General features: G+C 38.8%; 2 protein-coding genes across 2 annotated transcripts; one reads left to right on the top strand and one right to left on the bottom strand.

Annotated features, from left to right (window-relative positions):
• Positions 1 to 1,228: 1,228 nt before the first annotated feature.
• On the top strand, positions 1,229 to 10,854 carry LOC122076787 (serine/threonine-protein kinase VPS15). Its single transcript, XM_042642336.1, has 11 exons — positions 1,229 to 1,598; positions 1,743 to 1,865; positions 1,986 to 2,031; positions 2,114 to 2,274; positions 3,121 to 3,200; positions 5,322 to 5,427; positions 5,575 to 5,751; positions 5,847 to 9,020; positions 9,147 to 9,394; positions 9,478 to 9,577; positions 10,396 to 10,854. The coding sequence occupies exons 1-11, from the start codon at positions 1,326 to 1,328 to the stop codon at positions 10,570 to 10,572; spliced, it is 4,665 nt and encodes a 1,554-aa protein (XP_042498270.1). The 5' UTR covers positions 1,229 to 1,325; the 3' UTR covers positions 10,573 to 10,854.
• A 3,497-nt stretch (positions 10,855 to 14,351) lies between these two features.
• On the bottom strand, positions 14,352 to 17,898 carry LOC122075748 (formin-like protein 11). Its single transcript, XM_042640895.1, is given in 5 exon segments — positions 14,352 to 15,200; positions 15,320 to 15,555; positions 15,654 to 15,844; positions 15,940 to 17,545; positions 17,548 to 17,898. Coding segments are annotated over 5 exon segments (2,811 nt in total). The 5' UTR covers positions 17,600 to 17,898; the 3' UTR covers positions 14,352 to 14,474.
• Positions 17,899 to 17,997: the final 99 nt, after the last annotated feature.

Here is a 17,997-nt window from a genome sequence, read left to right on the forward strand (position 1 = left end):
ACTGAGCAAGTTTATATGAGGGTTGTCTAAATAATACCTCTATAGATGTTTTTATTACTTGAAACCTTTTAAATACATCTTGTTTTGTTCTTAAAAGTTCTTCATGTCAAGAGTAAAAGACAATTTTTAAAAATTAATTTATAAGTGATTTATCATTATGTCATTAATCAAAAGTTGTCATCCTTGCACATTTATGCAGTGTACGTGTAAGATGACAAGATACACCCTCTTTGAGAAAATGTTACAATTTGGACTGTCAATAGATCGAGTTTTTTAAAATCTCTGCTCAAGCCTAAGCTTTCTTAACTCTGTCCAGGCCCAGATCCTGGCCTTGTCGGGCCTAGCCCATCACTGTTCAGGCCTTCTTTGGGCTAGGTTGGGCGTTAGTCCTTAGGATGATTTTTATTCTTTAAAAGATGAGAAATAAAAAATAATGGGTGAATGATGTATGTCAATGATCAAAACACAAAGGATCGATGTGCTAAGTTGTGTATGCCGGTGATTAGAAAACAAAGAATATGAGGGCAAGTGATTTGTGTGTATAATATATTACATTATAAATGTGAGGGCAGGAGAAAGATAGATACAAGAAAGTGCTAGCATATCATACATAGATTTGCGTTCTTTCTCCCCATATATTTATAATTTATTTATAAAAAAAGAAAAAAAACTTAGACGGCAGCATGACCTCTACACCCAAACACAGGGAGGGATGAAATGACTGCCTCACCCCACCTAATAAAAAATAGAAATCTCATCATGCTTGATGCTTGTATGTGTGCTCTCATTCATCCTCACGCTGATATAAGGGTCATGCTGCCTTTTAAGGAACCATCTTCCTTTATTGAATATGCATATATTACAACGGGTTTGATTGTGGCGGGCTTGTTCAACCCAAGGTCTCAACTAATGCCTACCCAACCCTACCTCGGGCCTGAAAATTCCAACCCAAGCCCCGTCCGGGCTCAAAGCAGGCTCAGGTTGACCGAGCCAAATTGACACTCCTTGCCAAAGCTTCCTTCACCCAAGTTCTTGCTTCGCTTTTATCAAAAAAAAAAATGTCTTGCTTTGTTTTGTCCGAAATTTTTTTTTTTCCTGTTTTTTGGCCGAAACGAAACAAATCTGATACTCTCAAAATCCAACTGTGACCATGTAACTGAGTCAACTCCGAGTCGATCCTTGGTTTTAATAAAAACACTTAACTGCCTAGTTGGTTACGGTTGAGGTTGGGCGTTTTGAGGAGAGGAGGAGTAGAGAAAAGCTAAAGGGTTTGCAGAAAACATGATAAGCAGAGGTTGGATCCCCAGAGATAATCAAACAGAGTAATGGGTAACAAGATCGCACGCACAACCCAGGTTTCGGCATCAGAGTATTACCTTCATGACCTTCCATCATCCTATAATCTTGTCCTCAAGGAGGTTCTGGGTAGAGGTAGATTCCTTAAATCGATTCAATGCAAGCACGACGAAGGACTTGTCCTTGTCAAGGTCTACTTCAAGCGTGGAGACTCTATTGATCTCAAAGAATATGAGCGTCGCTTGTTTCAAATCAAAGAGATTTTTCGTTCTATACAGCACCCTCATGTGTGGCCTTTCCAGGTTGGTATTCTATTCAGTCCAATTAAATTCGTTAATACATATGTCAATCAAACTATTTCTATGAATTTCTTGGAAATTTCCTTTATTGGGTTCTGAATTTCAATTTTTTTTTGTTTGATTTTGGTGGGTATTGAGTATTTGCAGTATTGGCTTGAAACGGATAAAGCGGCTTATTTGTTAAGGCAATATTTCTTCAATAATATTCATGACCGATTGAGTACTCGGCCCTTCCTTAGTTTGATTGAGAAGAAGTGGTTGGCCTTTCAGGTGAGCAAATTGGCTCCAGCCCTTTTGTGTTCCCCCCGTTTTAGGTTATATGGAGCTGTGTCTATGACCTTTGTGGAGTCCTTTTGATATGGTTTCTCACTTAGATTTGTGGTTTTGCAGTTACTATATGCTGTGAAGCAAAGCCACGAGAATGGTGTCTGTCATGGTGAGTTTACTCGACCGTAGCCACTTAAAATTTTTGTTGTGAAGTTACTCTTTTGATGGGAGTGTTTTTGGGTGTTGCACAGGTGATATTAAGTGTGAGAATGTTCTGGTCACTTCTTGGAATTGGCTTTACCTTGCTGACTTTGCTTCGTTCAAGCCCACTTATATACCTGATGATGACCCCTCCGATTTCTCTTTCTTCTTTGATACTGGAGGGAGAAGGCGGTGTTATGTTGCTCCAGAGGTTGGCTGGTTCCTATCCACTTGTAGCATCTCTTGTAAACTGCTATAAGTTTTTTTCTACTGTTTGTTTTCTTTTAGGAACTTAATGATTGAGAATCTATGGACCACTAATACAGATGCTTGAGAATTCATGGATCTGTAATGCGTGTATGTTATGTTATGGGCGTGAACCCAATATCTTCTTCTACCTTGTTTATTTTTTCCCTTTTTGAAAAATGCAACTGTGTTCAGTGCAAAACACCAAATGGCAGGAAAACTTTGTGGCAGTCAAACTTCTGAGCTTATAGCAAGTGGAAGGCTGCTGTGTGCCTTGCAATGGCTATGGTTGATGAACTTTGATCTCTTACTAGTACAAAGGTGCAGGAGGTCCATGATTTTTTTTTTTTTTTAGTGAGAAGATATTGTAGGATACCCCAAACAAGTGCATATGTAATTAGAATGATTACTATAATTTGTTGGTCAAGAAGGAACATTCAAAGTTGGGGAAAGGTTTTTCATTCACGCTCCATTTGTTTCCACGCAAGGGACAGAAATACATATTTTTGTCCATTTGTTTTGCTGTAAAATATGAAAATTGATATTGAAAAACAAAAAGAAATGTAAAATTTTCATTTAGAAGGAAAATTGTGCTTTGGTAGGGCCTCAAGTGGAAAATTAGAAAATATATGTTTTTTTTTTTTGGTTATGTTTTTTGTTGAATAGCTGAGTCATGGGTTATTGTTGGGCATGTTTGCATTAGGCAATGCACACATATATAGTAGAGTAACAGTCCATGATTTCTTGTCTGGTTTTATTCAAGGCTGAAGCTCTTGCTATGCATATCACCTAATGTAATCACCTGTTTCAGAGATTTTATGAGCATGGAGGTGAGACACAAGTTGCACCAGATGCACCTTTAAAGCCAACTATGGACATCTTCTCTGTAGGGTAAGAAGTCTTTATCACATATCCCACCCCCCATTAGAAAGTAAATAGATTTATTATCATCTTCTCTGAGTGCAAGTTGTACCAGTTTCACCTTTAAGCCCATCTATGGGCTTTAGGTTCAGAAGTAAATACACTAATACAACATGTATTTACCCTGATGTCTAGAGCAACATAATCATCATGTATAATTATAGTATTGAAATTGTGCATGGCTTGTACTCGAAGCTATGCTGTTTATTCAGTCAATCATTTTCTAGTTCTGGAAGTTTTGATCAGAAGATATCATCAGTAATTTTGAAACAATCTTTTTAAAATTTTTTTTTTTCCCTTTCTGTCACTATCAGAAAAAATGGACTGCAAATAGTTGGACATAACTTGCTCGTGTAAATTTAGGTAACAATTGTAATTCTGTTATCACTACATTGGCACTCAAACTTTAAGTTAACAGAAATATGACTTCCAATAGAGTTGAATGGTGAACAGTAAAAATAATATGACTTCTAATACGTTTGAATTGTGAAACAGGACTCGCTGTACCTGACTCTACTTAGTTGGGATAAGATTGGTTGAGTTCAGGTCTCTACATTGGAATTAAACTAGTGTTAATGATAGATATGAACTCCTTAATTGCAGTTGGAACACATCACTAACTTGTCATTCATATTTGACATAAACGTTTCTATATTCTATGGTTTCATCTGATTCCTACAAGCTGATAAGAGCTTTTAGTTCGTCTTCGGATTTCCTATGGGAATTTAAAAGAAATAATAAGGATGAATTGGAACTTTGAAGGATGAAGTATCATGTATAGATGTGGACCATGTGGTTTCAAGTTTGAGAGCAGCCACTTGTGCAAAAATGCCAAAGGTTAAGACTGTCTCCAGTCTACCACTCTTGAGACCGTGTTGAAGTGAGATTTGGACCTACTTCTTGTTTAATTTTGGTGTTGATTTCTTAGAGTCTTACTTCAAGTGGCATATTCTTAGTTCTACTTGTTTTTAAAATCAGATTATATTCGCTATGTTAGATTTATAGTCAGTTGTTAAATCTAATATCTGATCATCATTCTGTTCTTTTGTTGACTATCAAATTGCACCTTTAAGTTTCTGATTCTGATTTCACTATTGTGCTGAAACCCTAAACTCCATAGTCCTATTGCCAATAGGATTACCCATACCTCAAGATTTGATCATCGTATTTCAGCCTGATTTTGAGGAGTTATTCTAGATCATCAAAGTGACCTCAACCAGAATGTCATTCCTATCTGAGTGTTCATTGTTACTTATTGGATATCTTCTAAATCTGGTCTTTTCCCTTCACTGTGATTCTGGTTCTCAACCGAGTTTCCGAACTTAATCCTTTAGGCTTCTAGAAATCCATCAGAAACTTCCAAATTATTTTTTTTGCGTGCCGTTTTTTCACAAGTAGCATTTGGTGAACATATGTTCGACATTCATAATTGTGAACTAGGGTATACTTGTCCAATTATATAAACACCAAATTTTGAGTGAACACAATGATCAGAAGGATGAATTGTTGGCTTCTAGTTGTTGCCTCCAAATTCAGATTCGTTTCTGTTCATGAAAATGCGTTAAGGCTCCAATTGCTTTGATGGATAATGTTTTACATGGATGTTGTAAAAAATAGTTAAATTGAATTGTAATTCAAATTTTTGGAAAGCAACTTATATATATATATATATATATTTGCATTTTGTCTTTTCAGAAGAAGTGGCATTTGGTCACCAATGAAAGACCAGGTGCCAGCCCAAACAAACAGTAAAGATCAGATATCTATGGTCTCCAATGAAAGACTACCCAATTAGATGGCTGGATTCTTTCCCTTCTCAATCATGCCCAAACAAGCTTCCTTGTCATGTGCTTTCAGAAAAATGACAAATAGTAAAGAAGTCGGATGTAAGTTTTATATAAAAAAATTGATTTTCCAGGATGTTTGTATAATTTTTCTCATTGAAACAAACAAAGCCTAAAGGAATTGTCTTCATAACATGGCTTAACTGTAATGCTGTATCTTGATTTAATATTGTCTCTGGTGATAACTTGTTTGATACACATGATTCTTTCACATCTATGCTCAATTTAGTCTTCTTACCTTTTCCAGGTGCGTGATTGCGGAGCTTTTTCTTGAGGGACAGCCCTTGTTTGAATTATCTCAGCTACTTGCTTATAGGAGAGGGCAATATGATCCTAACCAGCTTCTTGAAAAAGTACTTCTCTTTTCCTTTTTTTCTGTCATAATTTTCAAAATTTTGCTGGAAATCCAGCTTGATTTAATTATTGCTTTGTTTTTTTATTTCCAATTTTGTTTGCTCTTGGTGATCATATTGGCTTGGTTGGATATTTGGTTTTTGCAGATCCAAGATTCTGGAATCCGCAAGATGATTCTTCATATGATTCAGTTGGACCCAGATTCACGGCTTTCTGCTGATGGTTACTTGCAGAATTATGCTTCTGTTGTGTTCCCAAACTACTTCTCACCATTTCTCCATAATTTCTTTTCCTGCTTGATTCCCCTTGATTCTGATACCAGGGTAAGGAACTTCTGCAGAATTTATCCCTTTAAAGAACAGATACTCAGCCGCTTCTTAATGCTTCTCGGCTACATTTTTCTTTTAATTTGTCTTAGATTGCAGTGACACAGAGTGCCTTCCATGAGATACATAGGCAAATGATGAAGAACAAGGAAAGTGAGGAGATTGGTTCTGTATCATGCCAGTCTTCAAATACCACAACTGATGGGACTCCCCGGAATATAGACAATGCAAGACAGTGTTCGAATTCATCTAAGGAATTCTTGAAGAAGAGAGAGCCAGATAAAGGCCCATTGAATGATCAGCTTCAGCTTCTTGGTGATATCAATGCACTCCTTAGGGATGTAGAGCAGAGTAATCACCACTGTAATTCTGAGCTGAAGTCTGAAAATGCCCCTACCATTACTTTGGGAAACTCTGAGGCATCTCCTCAAAACCCGAAGAATGGCCAGAAGGAATCTCCAGGTGGGCTCTTGCAAATTGCTTGTAATGGGTTTGAGGGCAGGGATCACCCCCTTTTCAGGACGATTATAAAGAGTGACTTGAATGTGTTGATGCCTGAATATGATGACCGATTTGATGCATTTGGGATGCCTTTCTTTACAACTACCCAACATAACATGAGCTGTGAAGGAATGGTGTTGATTGCTTCACTGCTATGTTCCTGCATACGTAGTGTCAGGTTGCCGCAGTTGAGAAGGGGGGCTGTACTACTACTGAAGTCGTCTTCCTTATATATTGATGATGAAGATCGCTTACAGCGTGTGGTTCCATATGTTATTGCAATGCTTTCTGATCTGGCTGCAATTGTGCGTTGTGCCGCCCTGGAAACTTTGTGTTGCATTCTTCCATTAGTCCAAGAATTCCCACCTAGTGATGCAAAGATTTTTCCTGAGTACATTCTTCCAATGCTATCTATGCTTCCAGATGATCCAGAGGAAAGTGTGCGGATATGTTATGCCAGCAATATCTCCAAGGTCGCTCTAACTGCTTATCGTTTTCTGGTTCGATCATTAAGCTTGAGTGAGGAAGGGGTTCTTGATAAGTCAACCCCAAAATCAACAGTTCCATCATCTGGACAGTTGCAGAGTGAGAGAACTGATGCGCAGCTTGCACGATTGAGGGTGTCAATAGCTGAGGTGGTTCAAGAACTGGTTATGGGCCCAAAGCAAACTCCAAATATCAGGAGAGCGCTCCTATATGACATTGGTAACCTTTGTTGCTTTTTCGATCAGCGTCAGAGTAATGATTTTCTGTTACCAATCCTCCCAGCTTTTCTAAATGATAGAGATGAACAGCTGAGGGCAGTTTTCTACGGCCAAATTGTATTTGTTTGCTTCTTTGTGGGTCAAAGAAGTGTTGAGGAGTATCTTTTACCTTATATTGAGCAAGCCTTAAGTGATGCAGTGCAGGCTGTTATTGTTAATGCATTGGAATGCTTAGCATTGCTGTGCAATAATGGTTTCTTGAGGAAGAGGATATTGCTTGAAATGATTGAACGTGCTTTGCCATTACTATGCTATCCTAGCCAGTGGGTTAGGCGATCGGTCGTCACTTTCATTGCAGCTAGCAGTGAGTGTTTGGGTGCAGTGGACTCCTATGTTTACCTAGCTCCAATTATACGCCCTTTCCTCCAAAGACAGCCCGCATCTCTAGCTTCAGAAAAGCCTCTTCTTTCATGTCTCAAGCCTCCCGTTTCAAGACAGGTATTTTACCAAGTCTTAGAAAATGCCAGGAGTTCGGACATGCTAGAGAGACAGAGAAAAATATGGTACAATTCATCTGCGCAGTCGAAGCAATGGGAAACAGTAGAGAACAAGAGGGGAATGGGGGAGTTAAATCCCATTAAGAGCTGGTCAGGCAAGCCACCTGATTTGCAGGGTCATAAACCTACCAGCAGTGCCATGCAGCAAGTTGGGCTGTCTGATGGTGATGATGCTGATGCTAAATTGAGGACAATGGGAAACTTCATGCCAAATTCTTCAAGCACAATGGATATTCGTGATCCTCTGTCTTCAGAAAAGATGCAGTTTTCGGGCTTCATTTCTCCACATGTTAGTGGTGGAAGCAGTTCAGTTGGTGATGGACCATCTGAAGGAATACCTTTGTACTCCTATAACATGGACAAACGAGCAACTGGAGTTGCACCTTCTGGATCTGATTCTGCATCACAGTGGAACAGCCTTGGAATTGGTTCATCATCAATGCCTTGGGTAGATCCACTTAATAAATCCTTTTCCTTGGCTAATTCATCTGTGGCACCTAAGCTTGTTTCGGGTTCCCTTAGCATTAGTAATGGCTCTAAGCAGTTCTACAAAGTGTTACGGGAAGCAGAAGGCAGAGAAAATGATCAAACTGTCTACATCACCAACAAGTTTCAAGACATGGGAGTATCTGGTTTGTTAAAAGGAAGTTCTATTAATGTGGACGATGTCCCTTCACCATCTGATGCAACAGGATTGACATCTTTTGCCCGATCATCATCACATCCAGACACTGGTTGGAGGCCTCGTGGGGTACTGGTGGCACATCTCCAGGAACACCGCTCTGCGGTCAATGACATTACCATTTCATCTGATCACAGCTTTTTTGTAAGTGCATCTGATGATTCGACTGTGAAAGTGTGGGATACAAGGAAGCTGGAAAAGGACATCTCTTTCAGGTCAAGGCTGACCTACCCTTTAGATGGAAGCCGGGCACTATGTGCTACAATGCTGCGTGGGTCTGCGCAAGTTGTCGTTGGAGCAGGTGATGGAATGATACATATGTTCTCCGTGGATCACATTTCCAGAGGGTTAGGAAGTGTTGTTGAGAAGTATTCAGGTATTGCTGACATAAAAAAGAGGGAGGTTAGGGAAGGTGCCATTCTCAGCTTGTTGAACTATACAATGGATGGCTGTCCCAGTCAGACAATTATGTATAGCACCCGGGGTTGTGGGATCCATCTCTGGGATACAAGAACAAATTCAACGTCATGGACATTGAAAGCAGTTCCTGAGGAGGGCTATGTGTCTTCTCTGGTGACAGGTCCTTGTGGAAACTGGTTTGTATCAGGGTCTTCGAGGGGTGTTCTTACACTTTGGGATCTGAGGTTCCTTTTACCGGTTAACACATGGAAATATTCTCTGGTATCACCCATAGAGAAAATGTGTCTGTTTGTAGCCCCTCCAAATGCTCCCAGGTCTACTACAGGAAGACCTCTGGTATATGTAGCTGCTGGTTGTAATGAAGTTGCCCTCTGGAATGCAGAGAATGGGAGCTGCCACCAGGTACTAGAAAACCAATTTACCTTTTTTGCTATTTTGAGCTTCCAATAAAAAATTAAGAACATTTCCTAAGGCCCGCTACCTTTTATTTTTATTATTATTATTTTATTTTATTTTTTTTGGGTGCAGATACTACGATTGCCGAACAATGAATCTGAGGCAGAAAACTCTGGCCTTCCCTGGGCCTTAGCCAGGCCTCCCAGCAAGTCCAGTTCCAAACAAGATATGAAACGAAATGTCAATCCTAAGTACCGAGTTGATGAGTTGAATGAACCCCCAGCTCGTCTTCCTGGTGTCCGGTCAATGCTCCCCTTACCTGGAGGAGATCTATTAACTGGGGGAACTGACTTGAAGATTCGTCGGTGGGACCACTGCAGGTTTCTCTCAATTTCTTTTCCTTTCCAGAATTTCTTGTTGAAGATTCCTTTGTATGTTCCAACTCTTCGTCACTGTGTTGCAGTCCTGATCGCAGTTATTGTGTCTGTGGGCCGTCACTGAAGGGAATAGGAAATGATGAGTTTTATGAAACCAGATCTAGTTTTGGGGTGCAAATTGTGCAGGTATGTGAAAAGAATTGGTCAGATTCAGTGAAGGGAATGTGTTTGTTTTTATTTACTCTTGGTGAAAATCTGGAATCATGACGTGATATCGGAATTCAAGCCCCTACAAGTTGGTAAACTGCTTGTTTTTAAACTTCTTGACACGATCAACTGGGTGCTCAAGTCTAATTGGTCAATGTTATTGAGAACTTTAATAGCAAAGTTCTCATATACAATGTTGCGATAGCGCCTTAACCAGTTAATCTTTTTAGCATTGCTGGCCTTTCATCCTATTTGCATTTACTTTTACCACTTTTTCGGTGGACTTCTTTCCTCCCTACTTAATATAATCATGTTGACCGCTTCCTCTTAAAAAAAAATAATAATAATAAATAAATAAATAAATTTTGAGTTTGACATCATGCTTCTGTAATAAGTAGCTGTCTAATCCTGGTCCAGCTTGGTCCAGCTTGGTCACTAAATTAGTTAATGTCCAATGGGGACTTCTTTAAATGAAAGTGTTGGCTTAAACAGTTACAGTAGAAAGTTTTCCTTCTCAAACAGCCACATCTTATGCAGGTAAGCTTCTTTTTTAGATGGGATTATTACTGTGAGTTTGTGAGACACTGGGGACTGAGCAGGTTTCTGAAACAATGGGGAGTGATTGTGATGAATCCCTATTTTTTAATACTGGGCTCTCTCCATCTTCTTCTGTTCGCTGGCACTCTTAAGAATTCTGTGCGACAATGATTGCTTATTTTTTATTTTAAGAAATCTTATTTGATCGTATGTTTGAGATATTCAAGTTGCTTAATGATCGGTTTGCTCACTTGGAACAGGAGACTAGCAGGAGACCTCCAGCAACCAAGTTGACAACAAAAGCTCTCCTTGCTGCTGCTGCCACAGATTCTGCAGGTTGCCACCGTGACTCCGTACTTTCTTTGGCTTCCGTCAAGTTGAACCAGAGGCTCTTGATATCTGGTAGTAGGGATGGTGCAATTAAGGTCTGGAAGTGAAGAGGTCCAAATACAAACAAATATGGTAGATCACTGTACGTATGTAGTTAAACTTGTTATTTACAAATATGTATAGTATGGTCTGAAGTTAATACAGGGAGCCATCTCCCATAGGTTATTTCAAGACCATGTTCATGGTTGTAAAGTTACTGAATTATCCCTTCCCCGGATTTGTATAGAATGTTACGGTTAAAGGGCTTAAAAGCAAACATTGTTTTATCAGAACTTTGAGATTCTGTTTATATACACTTTCTCAAAGCATTAAGGATTCCTTCTGCAGAATTTGCATGCATGATACCAAATGTGTGTTTAACATTTTCTTGGGGCCTTGATGACAAGAAGTGGAAAACATGTTGGTGCTGGTTTGTTCCTACATTCAAGAACTATTTGCATTGTCAAACCTGACCACAGAAAGTCTGAAACCCTACTTGATCAAAAAAAAGGATTGGAACGGCAACGAATAGCGAAAGAACATTTCCTGTTTTCAGAGTGCACAGATTTTAGGACGACGATGGGATATGGCGGCCTCACAGAATTTCTTAGTTGAGGGGAAATTTCTTTTAAAATCTCTTAATCTTTTTGAATCTCTTTATATTGGAAATCAAGAATAATAGAGAAATGTATTGTAAAATCTTTTTTTTTTTTTTTTGGTAAATAAATGTACTGTAAAATCTTAATGTCACTTAATTGTCAAGTGGAAAACATGGATGGACTTGGTGGACCCCATATGGGGAGAGGACCCTACACCATCACCAGTGCTCAAATTTCAGCTTAGAATAATAAGCAACGAAATTGGTTACAGAATGCTTACCAAAAAAAAAATTTATTTACAGGATTGAATTGAGAGCTTCATAATTATGAAAATGCCATTTTGTAATATTGGAAACTATTGATATTTTGGAAAAATTTGACACCTTTGGACTCAATTTGAAATACTTTCCCAGGTTGTTCAGGATGGATTTTGAGGAGAGAGGAGATAATGTAGGGTCTTCTCCCCGTATGGGGTCCACCAAGTCCATATATGTTTTCCACTTGACAATTAGTGACAAAACCAATTGTCACTAATGAAGTGATAAACCGAAAGACACTATGAGGCGGACAACCACTCCATAGAAAGTGACTGGTGCTTTGCGTCAGGTTGGCACCAGGTTGACAGGTTTTAAGTATTGGTATCAGATCGCCTGGATTGTATCAGTATTGGCATCTATTCCTGATCAATCTTGGACCAGATATAGGTATCAGATCAAGGGTAAAATCGTAAAAATCATTCATACTTATTTATGATTTATCCCATTACAACTTGGTTTAATGAAGATAAGGGCATGGTATAAAGACACTCAGTTCCATCCTCCCTTCCTCTTTTTTCTTTAATCTAAATCCTCACTCAAATTTCTAGGTAAGGTCTCAACCTTGGTTGAGGAGGTTTGAGGATGTGTTTCCTCACAATTAGAACTGGGAAAAAGAACCCCCTTAGTTTGGCACAAGAAAAGTTCAGACTGTACAAGATGCAAAATGACCGTGCTGCCCCTATCTCATACACTGAAGATGCTTCTGTGCACCTTCTCATTGGCCCCAGTGTGCTGATGTTTCAGCAATAATTAGGTCCCTTGACTGACCCAAAAGACAACTTAAGAAGGTAATAACTTTAGTTAGGCATTAATCCATTATTTCCTTTCCAAGTTCTAGAGTTTTACAATACAAGGCTAACTAAAATCCTTGGTTGAAGCAGACCTACTTAATTTATTAAACCCCCCCATACCTCATAAAAGTTGTCTTTTGAGATTGATCTTAGCAGTAAAATATTCATGAGTTATGGGCTTACTATTGAATAGCCAGCAGGCCACAAAGGCCACGGCAAGGCCTTTGATGGCCACTATCAGCTTATATTATTATAATCAAAGCCACAGTAACAGCTTATATTATCCATATAAATATAATAGATGGGTTTTGTGGGGACTGGGGAGAGTCACCCTATGAGGCAAACTCTGAAATGTAAGGTATTTACAATCTCAGCTTGGTCATGAAGGGTTTTTCTCTCAAGTTGGTTTCAGTTGCCAAGCAACCCACGGCAGCTTATGATACTGTGATGACCTTATTAGCGTGTCATGTAGCATATATTAAATAATCTCTTTCACCATCCTCCTCTGAAATGAGCCATGTAGCCTATTGGTGTTTGCTGTTTTTTAAAAGAAAAGTTAGTGGGCTTTGGCACTACTTCATATTTCACTTCCTTAATTAAATGGGGAAGGTTTTCATGCATGGTTGCATAAGCAGGGATGGGCTAAGGGCTTTTAATCATTTCAAAATTACTCATAATTGGGTGATTTGTTAACAAATGATGTAAAAAAATGCTTTTCTTAATAGATTTCTCAAAAAGATTGTCTATACTACACAACATATGGCTAGTTTGAAAGACTCAATTGATTTGTGTATTGAATTGCAGACCGAGAAGGAGTCGCAGATATCGTATGAAAACACTAAATAACTCTTAAGACAGAAGTTATCCTATAGATGTTGTATCATGTTTGTTAGAAATGCAAAATATATATTCATCCTCATAGGAATACAAACCAGAACAAGAGAGAGATCATTTTTCTCGAAATATGGACGAATGAAAGTTTAAACTCCTAAAGAAGCAATTTACGAAGCCTCTCGGAGTTTGATTGATTTATATATCCCCCTTCTATATGCACAAGAAGAGTACAGTCAGTTACAAGACAATCTAAACAGGATTGATTTACCTTCTTTTATCCTTACGAAGCCTCATGTTTCTCTTTTGGATTGCTCTTTGTATTGTTTAAACAAGCACCTTGGGCTTGATTTGTTTAGGTATCTATGTTTTCACTTGGCTTGGGATTTTATTGTTGTAAAACTCTTACTATATTCTTCACTCTTCAAATGGCACTCTCTTGATGTTGATATAAGTTTTATAATTGTTTCTGTCACCAGCTGTAATCTGGTTATGATTAGTACAGTTGGTGGTGAGTTTGCACTTGGTGATTTAGGTAATTTACATTATTTCTTAGGGTTTCTTGTTGTCCAATGAAGGTTTGTTTCTCTCTCAATCTAACCATCGTAATATTCTCAATCATGCCTTTATGACCAATTGCAAGCCAATTTGATACATCATTGCCTCAACATCATCATTATTGCATTTAAATGAAACTTCCCCTTTACTGAATGCCAACTTTTATCACAGCATTGCTAGTTACTCACTATACATTTCAATGATCTAGTATGTCAATTTATGCTTCTCACTTGAGCAATCTCATTTTTGAGCTATAAATGCACTATATGTTGTAGTTTAATATTTGGTTTTCTTTTGCGTCACCATACCTAGCAAAATATAATATTTCATTATTCACCATATGACAGTACATGGGCGAGCTCATGTGATAGAGGACTAGGCAAGCATTTCATCAGTACAATTTCTACTTAAATGAGTAGAGGAAATGGCTAAAAGTACAAAAAGATGCAATTTTGTATTTTATATTCGTCTCCATTTGTTTTCATTTCAGTAATTTTACTAAAATTTTGAATCAGAGTTTGAGCATACTCTTTGGCATCCAATTTCAAAGCCATGAACTTTTTACCTTCTGTCTCCGAAAAAAAAGGAAAAATGGCCTACAGATTTCTTGGATACTGAAGGCAGCAGATGATGTATGAGTTTTGTGAGCAGATAAAATAATTCACTTCAATGCTGTTGCTTGTAATATTTTCATTTTGGGTTTGGCCACAATGATGACAGCCTTGTTATACTTCTCTAATGAGACTGGAAATTTATCTTCAAATGCTGATGAAAGACACTGAAATAATCAGTAAAAAGTTAAGTGCAACAGAATCGAATCCAAGAATTCCAAAATTCTATATGAATTTTGAAAAAGGTTACAGTTTTCTTCAGTCTATCGGAAAGGAGATACAGGGTTTTGAACAACTGAGCTCTTCAGGTTTCTAACCTCTTTGCAGACTTGATCTAACATACCCAGAAAATCCCTCACAATGACAAAAATCCTAAGTGGGTTGGCTTCATCTTTGCTCACATCTCCATGAAAATATTCTGTGATTTCTCTTACCTGCTGTAGGACTCGATCTTCATTTTCTTGCAACTCTTTGATACTCTTCTGTGTATGATTCAAGAAGGATCTCATTGAGTGGACAAAATTTCCATCTTGATCATTCATAGACAAATCATTGTGTAGTAGATGTTGCAGCTTAATCATTCCATCAGATAGGTTTGACACTGAACTTGCCAGCACGTCCAAGTCCACGGTCGCCGTCTTTTTCACATTGCAAAGTTCAGTACTCAAGCCAGAAACAAGATCTAGGCCCATTCTTCTGTAATCTTCCTCCATTTCTTCAGTAGTCTTGCTCTTAATTTTCTCACTACTCTTTACACTGGTCTCTGATTCTCGAATTCCTTCTGATCGAATAATTTCTTGGACAACAAAATGGAGTAATGTAGTCTTCCCATCTGTTCCTTTCACATCAGCAAGCTTAAGGAGTGCATCAAGTTTGAAAGCTCTGGCACCTCCTCTGATTGTTCCAACATTCATCCTGTTTCCTGTTTTGAGCACAGCTTCAAGTAATTTCAAGAACAGCCGGCTTGATCTGAGTGCCTTGCAGGCCTCCTAACAGGAACAGAAATGTGGGGGAAAAAAGAAAATGGAAAATAGATTAAAATGATAAATAAACAATCAACCATTGTAGACTACCAGTAAGATCTGTCGTTCCCCATAGAGTTTGTTACCTCAAGCATTGCAAAGGACTTTCTAAGATGGACAACTTCATCTTCAAAAGTTTCTCTGTAAAGCATGGCCTCAATTCTTGGAAAAGCAAAGGGTATTCTAAGTATCACCTTAACGAATCTCTCTGCTGAACCTAATTCATTGATGTCTCCTTGATAGTTTGAGAGCTTGACCTCTTCTTCTTTGGTAGGTATCATCTTCACCAGAGCTTCTAACTGCTTTAAACACAATCCATCTCCTGAAGGTATTCACCAACAAATATCAAAGAATTTCTACTATTAGAGTCACAATAATTATTAGAAAATAATGACTGAAAACATGTTCCAGCAGTTATACCTTGCAATAGTGCATTGCAAATTTGCTCTGCAGTAGCATTCAAAGCCTTTGAAAGTATAGTTATGTTCTGCAATCTCTTGGGCTCAAGAACATGCTTACTAGGAGATGGGCTCTTGCTCTTAGATTCACAATTCTTAGTTGAACTTTGCAGATTGTATCCAAAAAGTGATTCAATCATTTTCTCATCAAATCTGTTTCATCATCTCATAAATCAGTTAAATCCAATTGAAGATGAGCTGACTGTTACAAAATGAAGAAAGTAACAGGACAGGGTTGCTTGGCTTACTCAAATGAGCTTGACCTCAGCTTGTCCCACACCATAGAACGATCAGGTGTGGCTCTTACTTTGTCCCAGTGAAGTGGTTTCAGTTTAGGCAGTGGGGCTCCATCCTTGCCAACCGGTGTAAAATGCTGGGAGGGTGGTGGCGGTGGTGGTGGTTGTATAAGGCTACCCCGCCCCTTGAGTAAGGAGGGTGGCAGAAGAGGTGGCAAAGGCGGGCATGGTGGTGGAGGAATACTTCCATTAGGTTTATGAAGATGTGAAGAAGGCAAGTCATTTGATGTAGGTTGGTGTGAACCTGAAGAAACATCTGAGTTTTGAGGTGATGGTACATCTGACTCTGCAGAACTTGTAATAATCATTGTAGTTAGAGAAGTTGAAGAATGGATCCGATGCTGCTGCACGGGATAAGAAATTGTCCGAGTGGGCAGTGGTGGAGGAGGAGGTGGCGGTGGTGGTGGTGGTGGACACTGCGGAAAATTTTGTTGAGAATTAGAAGAATGTAAGATTGTTGTTCCTCCTTCAAGTTTAGTTGGAAAATTGGGTGGGATAGAGAGTGAATTTGAATGTTGAGCTGGGGTAACATCTAGTATCACTGGTGGGTTTGACTGTGTTGATCCATGACTAAATGCAGGAGAGCCATATCTGAAGCTTGGCTGAGACCAAACTTCTGATGGGTCACCTAAACTACCATCTGAAGCATCAGAAAGCCGCACATTCGATGAATGTGACTCACAGAAAGAGTGGAAGGATTCATCATCGGAAGAAACGAATTCAGGATGAACAGTGTCATTAGTCAATGAAGACTTACCATCATCTGTTTCACTTTTTATCATTTCTACTCTCTCTTGCACAGAAAGAATACCTTCAGCTGAAGAAAAACCAATACTCTTCCCATTAACATCATCCAATGCAGATTTAGATGGACTTTGTTCAGTGGATAGGGTCACATTTTCACTAGTGTATTTAACATCAAAAGCTTCTGTTTCTGAAACTGGTCCTATTGAATCTAAATAGATTATCTCTGGACCTGGATCGAAACTCACCTTGCTAATCGAATTAGGGGAATGCACTGTTTTTCTCCTCAAGATACCTTTTCTGAACTTCTGGAAGACTAGAATGAGCCCAAGAGCAGATATAACCAAGGTTACCCCAGCAGACACAGCAATGGCTACAACCATTCTTTTTCTTCTGCTACTACTCCCATCTTCATTCCTTCTTTGAACTTTGTCAGGTGGGTGGATTAAGATTGGACGCCTTGCTTGTGGAGGATGGGAGTGGAGATGGATGGGAACCACTGTAACAGGTGAAGGAGCTTCTGATTCAGCTTCAGCTTCAACAGCTGGTGCTGGAGATGGTGAAGAGAACCCATGTTCAATGTTACCATTTTTGGGGCTTTTAGTGGTGAAGCTATGCAATCCAAGCAAAACCCTGAACTTCTCCCAGAACAACACCTCCATCTCTTCCTTCTCATCCTCTCCTGAGACCTTTCTAATGGAGAAATCTAAAGTGTTCTCTCCCCAATGATGCTCTTGAAAAGAAGGAACATTAGGACTCTCTGCAGCAGCATTCAATGGAGCAAGGGCAATCAAAAAATGGGGTTGAGAAATAAAATTAGCATGAAGATGATGACAGTCATGTGGAGAATCTGAGAAGCAGAACCCATTTTCTTATCCCTCTAGGGTATCATCAAGAGATCATTCAACTTTGTGCTTTTAAACCCAATTCATCATTTAGCTTTTCAGCTGATAAGGTTTGATGGGAGCAGAGAGGATTCAAAGATAAACCTTTAATGCTACTCCAAGGAACCCCTGAACCTGGTGGTTGCAGATGTAAATGGGCCTCCTTTAATACTTTTGCTCATACGATAAGATTTCTTCAATCCCAAAAATTTTCCCTGCAAAGTACTGTTTATTTGTCCTTCACTATGACTATGAAAATGTGGTTTTCTTTCTACTTTGATCTTTCTTTATAGAAAACTGAGCTGCTGAGCGTGATTTTCTACTCTTCAACATTCACTGACCTCTTAGTCCAAAAAACTTTTTTAGTTATAAAAATGTGAAT

This window comes from Macadamia integrifolia, chromosome 4 (assembly GCF_013358625.1).
Source record: "Macadamia integrifolia cultivar HAES 741 chromosome 4, SCU_Mint_v3, whole genome shotgun sequence".
NCBI lineage: Eukaryota > Viridiplantae > Streptophyta > Magnoliopsida > Proteales > Proteaceae > Macadamia > Macadamia integrifolia.

What these genes read in the sequence shown, in the direction of transcription:
- LOC122076787 (XM_042642336.1), top strand. Translation starts at nt 1,326, where the DNA reads ATGGGTAACAAGATCGCACGCACAACCCAGGTTTCGGCATCAGAGTAT. An exon ending in AGAAGTGGTTGGCCTTTCAG is followed by an intron (nt 1,866 to 1,985) that starts GTGAGCAAATTG and finishes GTGGTTTTGCAG; the next exon opens with TTACTATATGCTGTGAAGCA. An exon ending in GGTGTTATGTTGCTCCAGAG is followed by an intron (nt 2,275 to 3,120) that starts GTTGGCTGGTTC and finishes CACCTGTTTCAG; the next exon opens with AGATTTTATGAGCATGGAGG.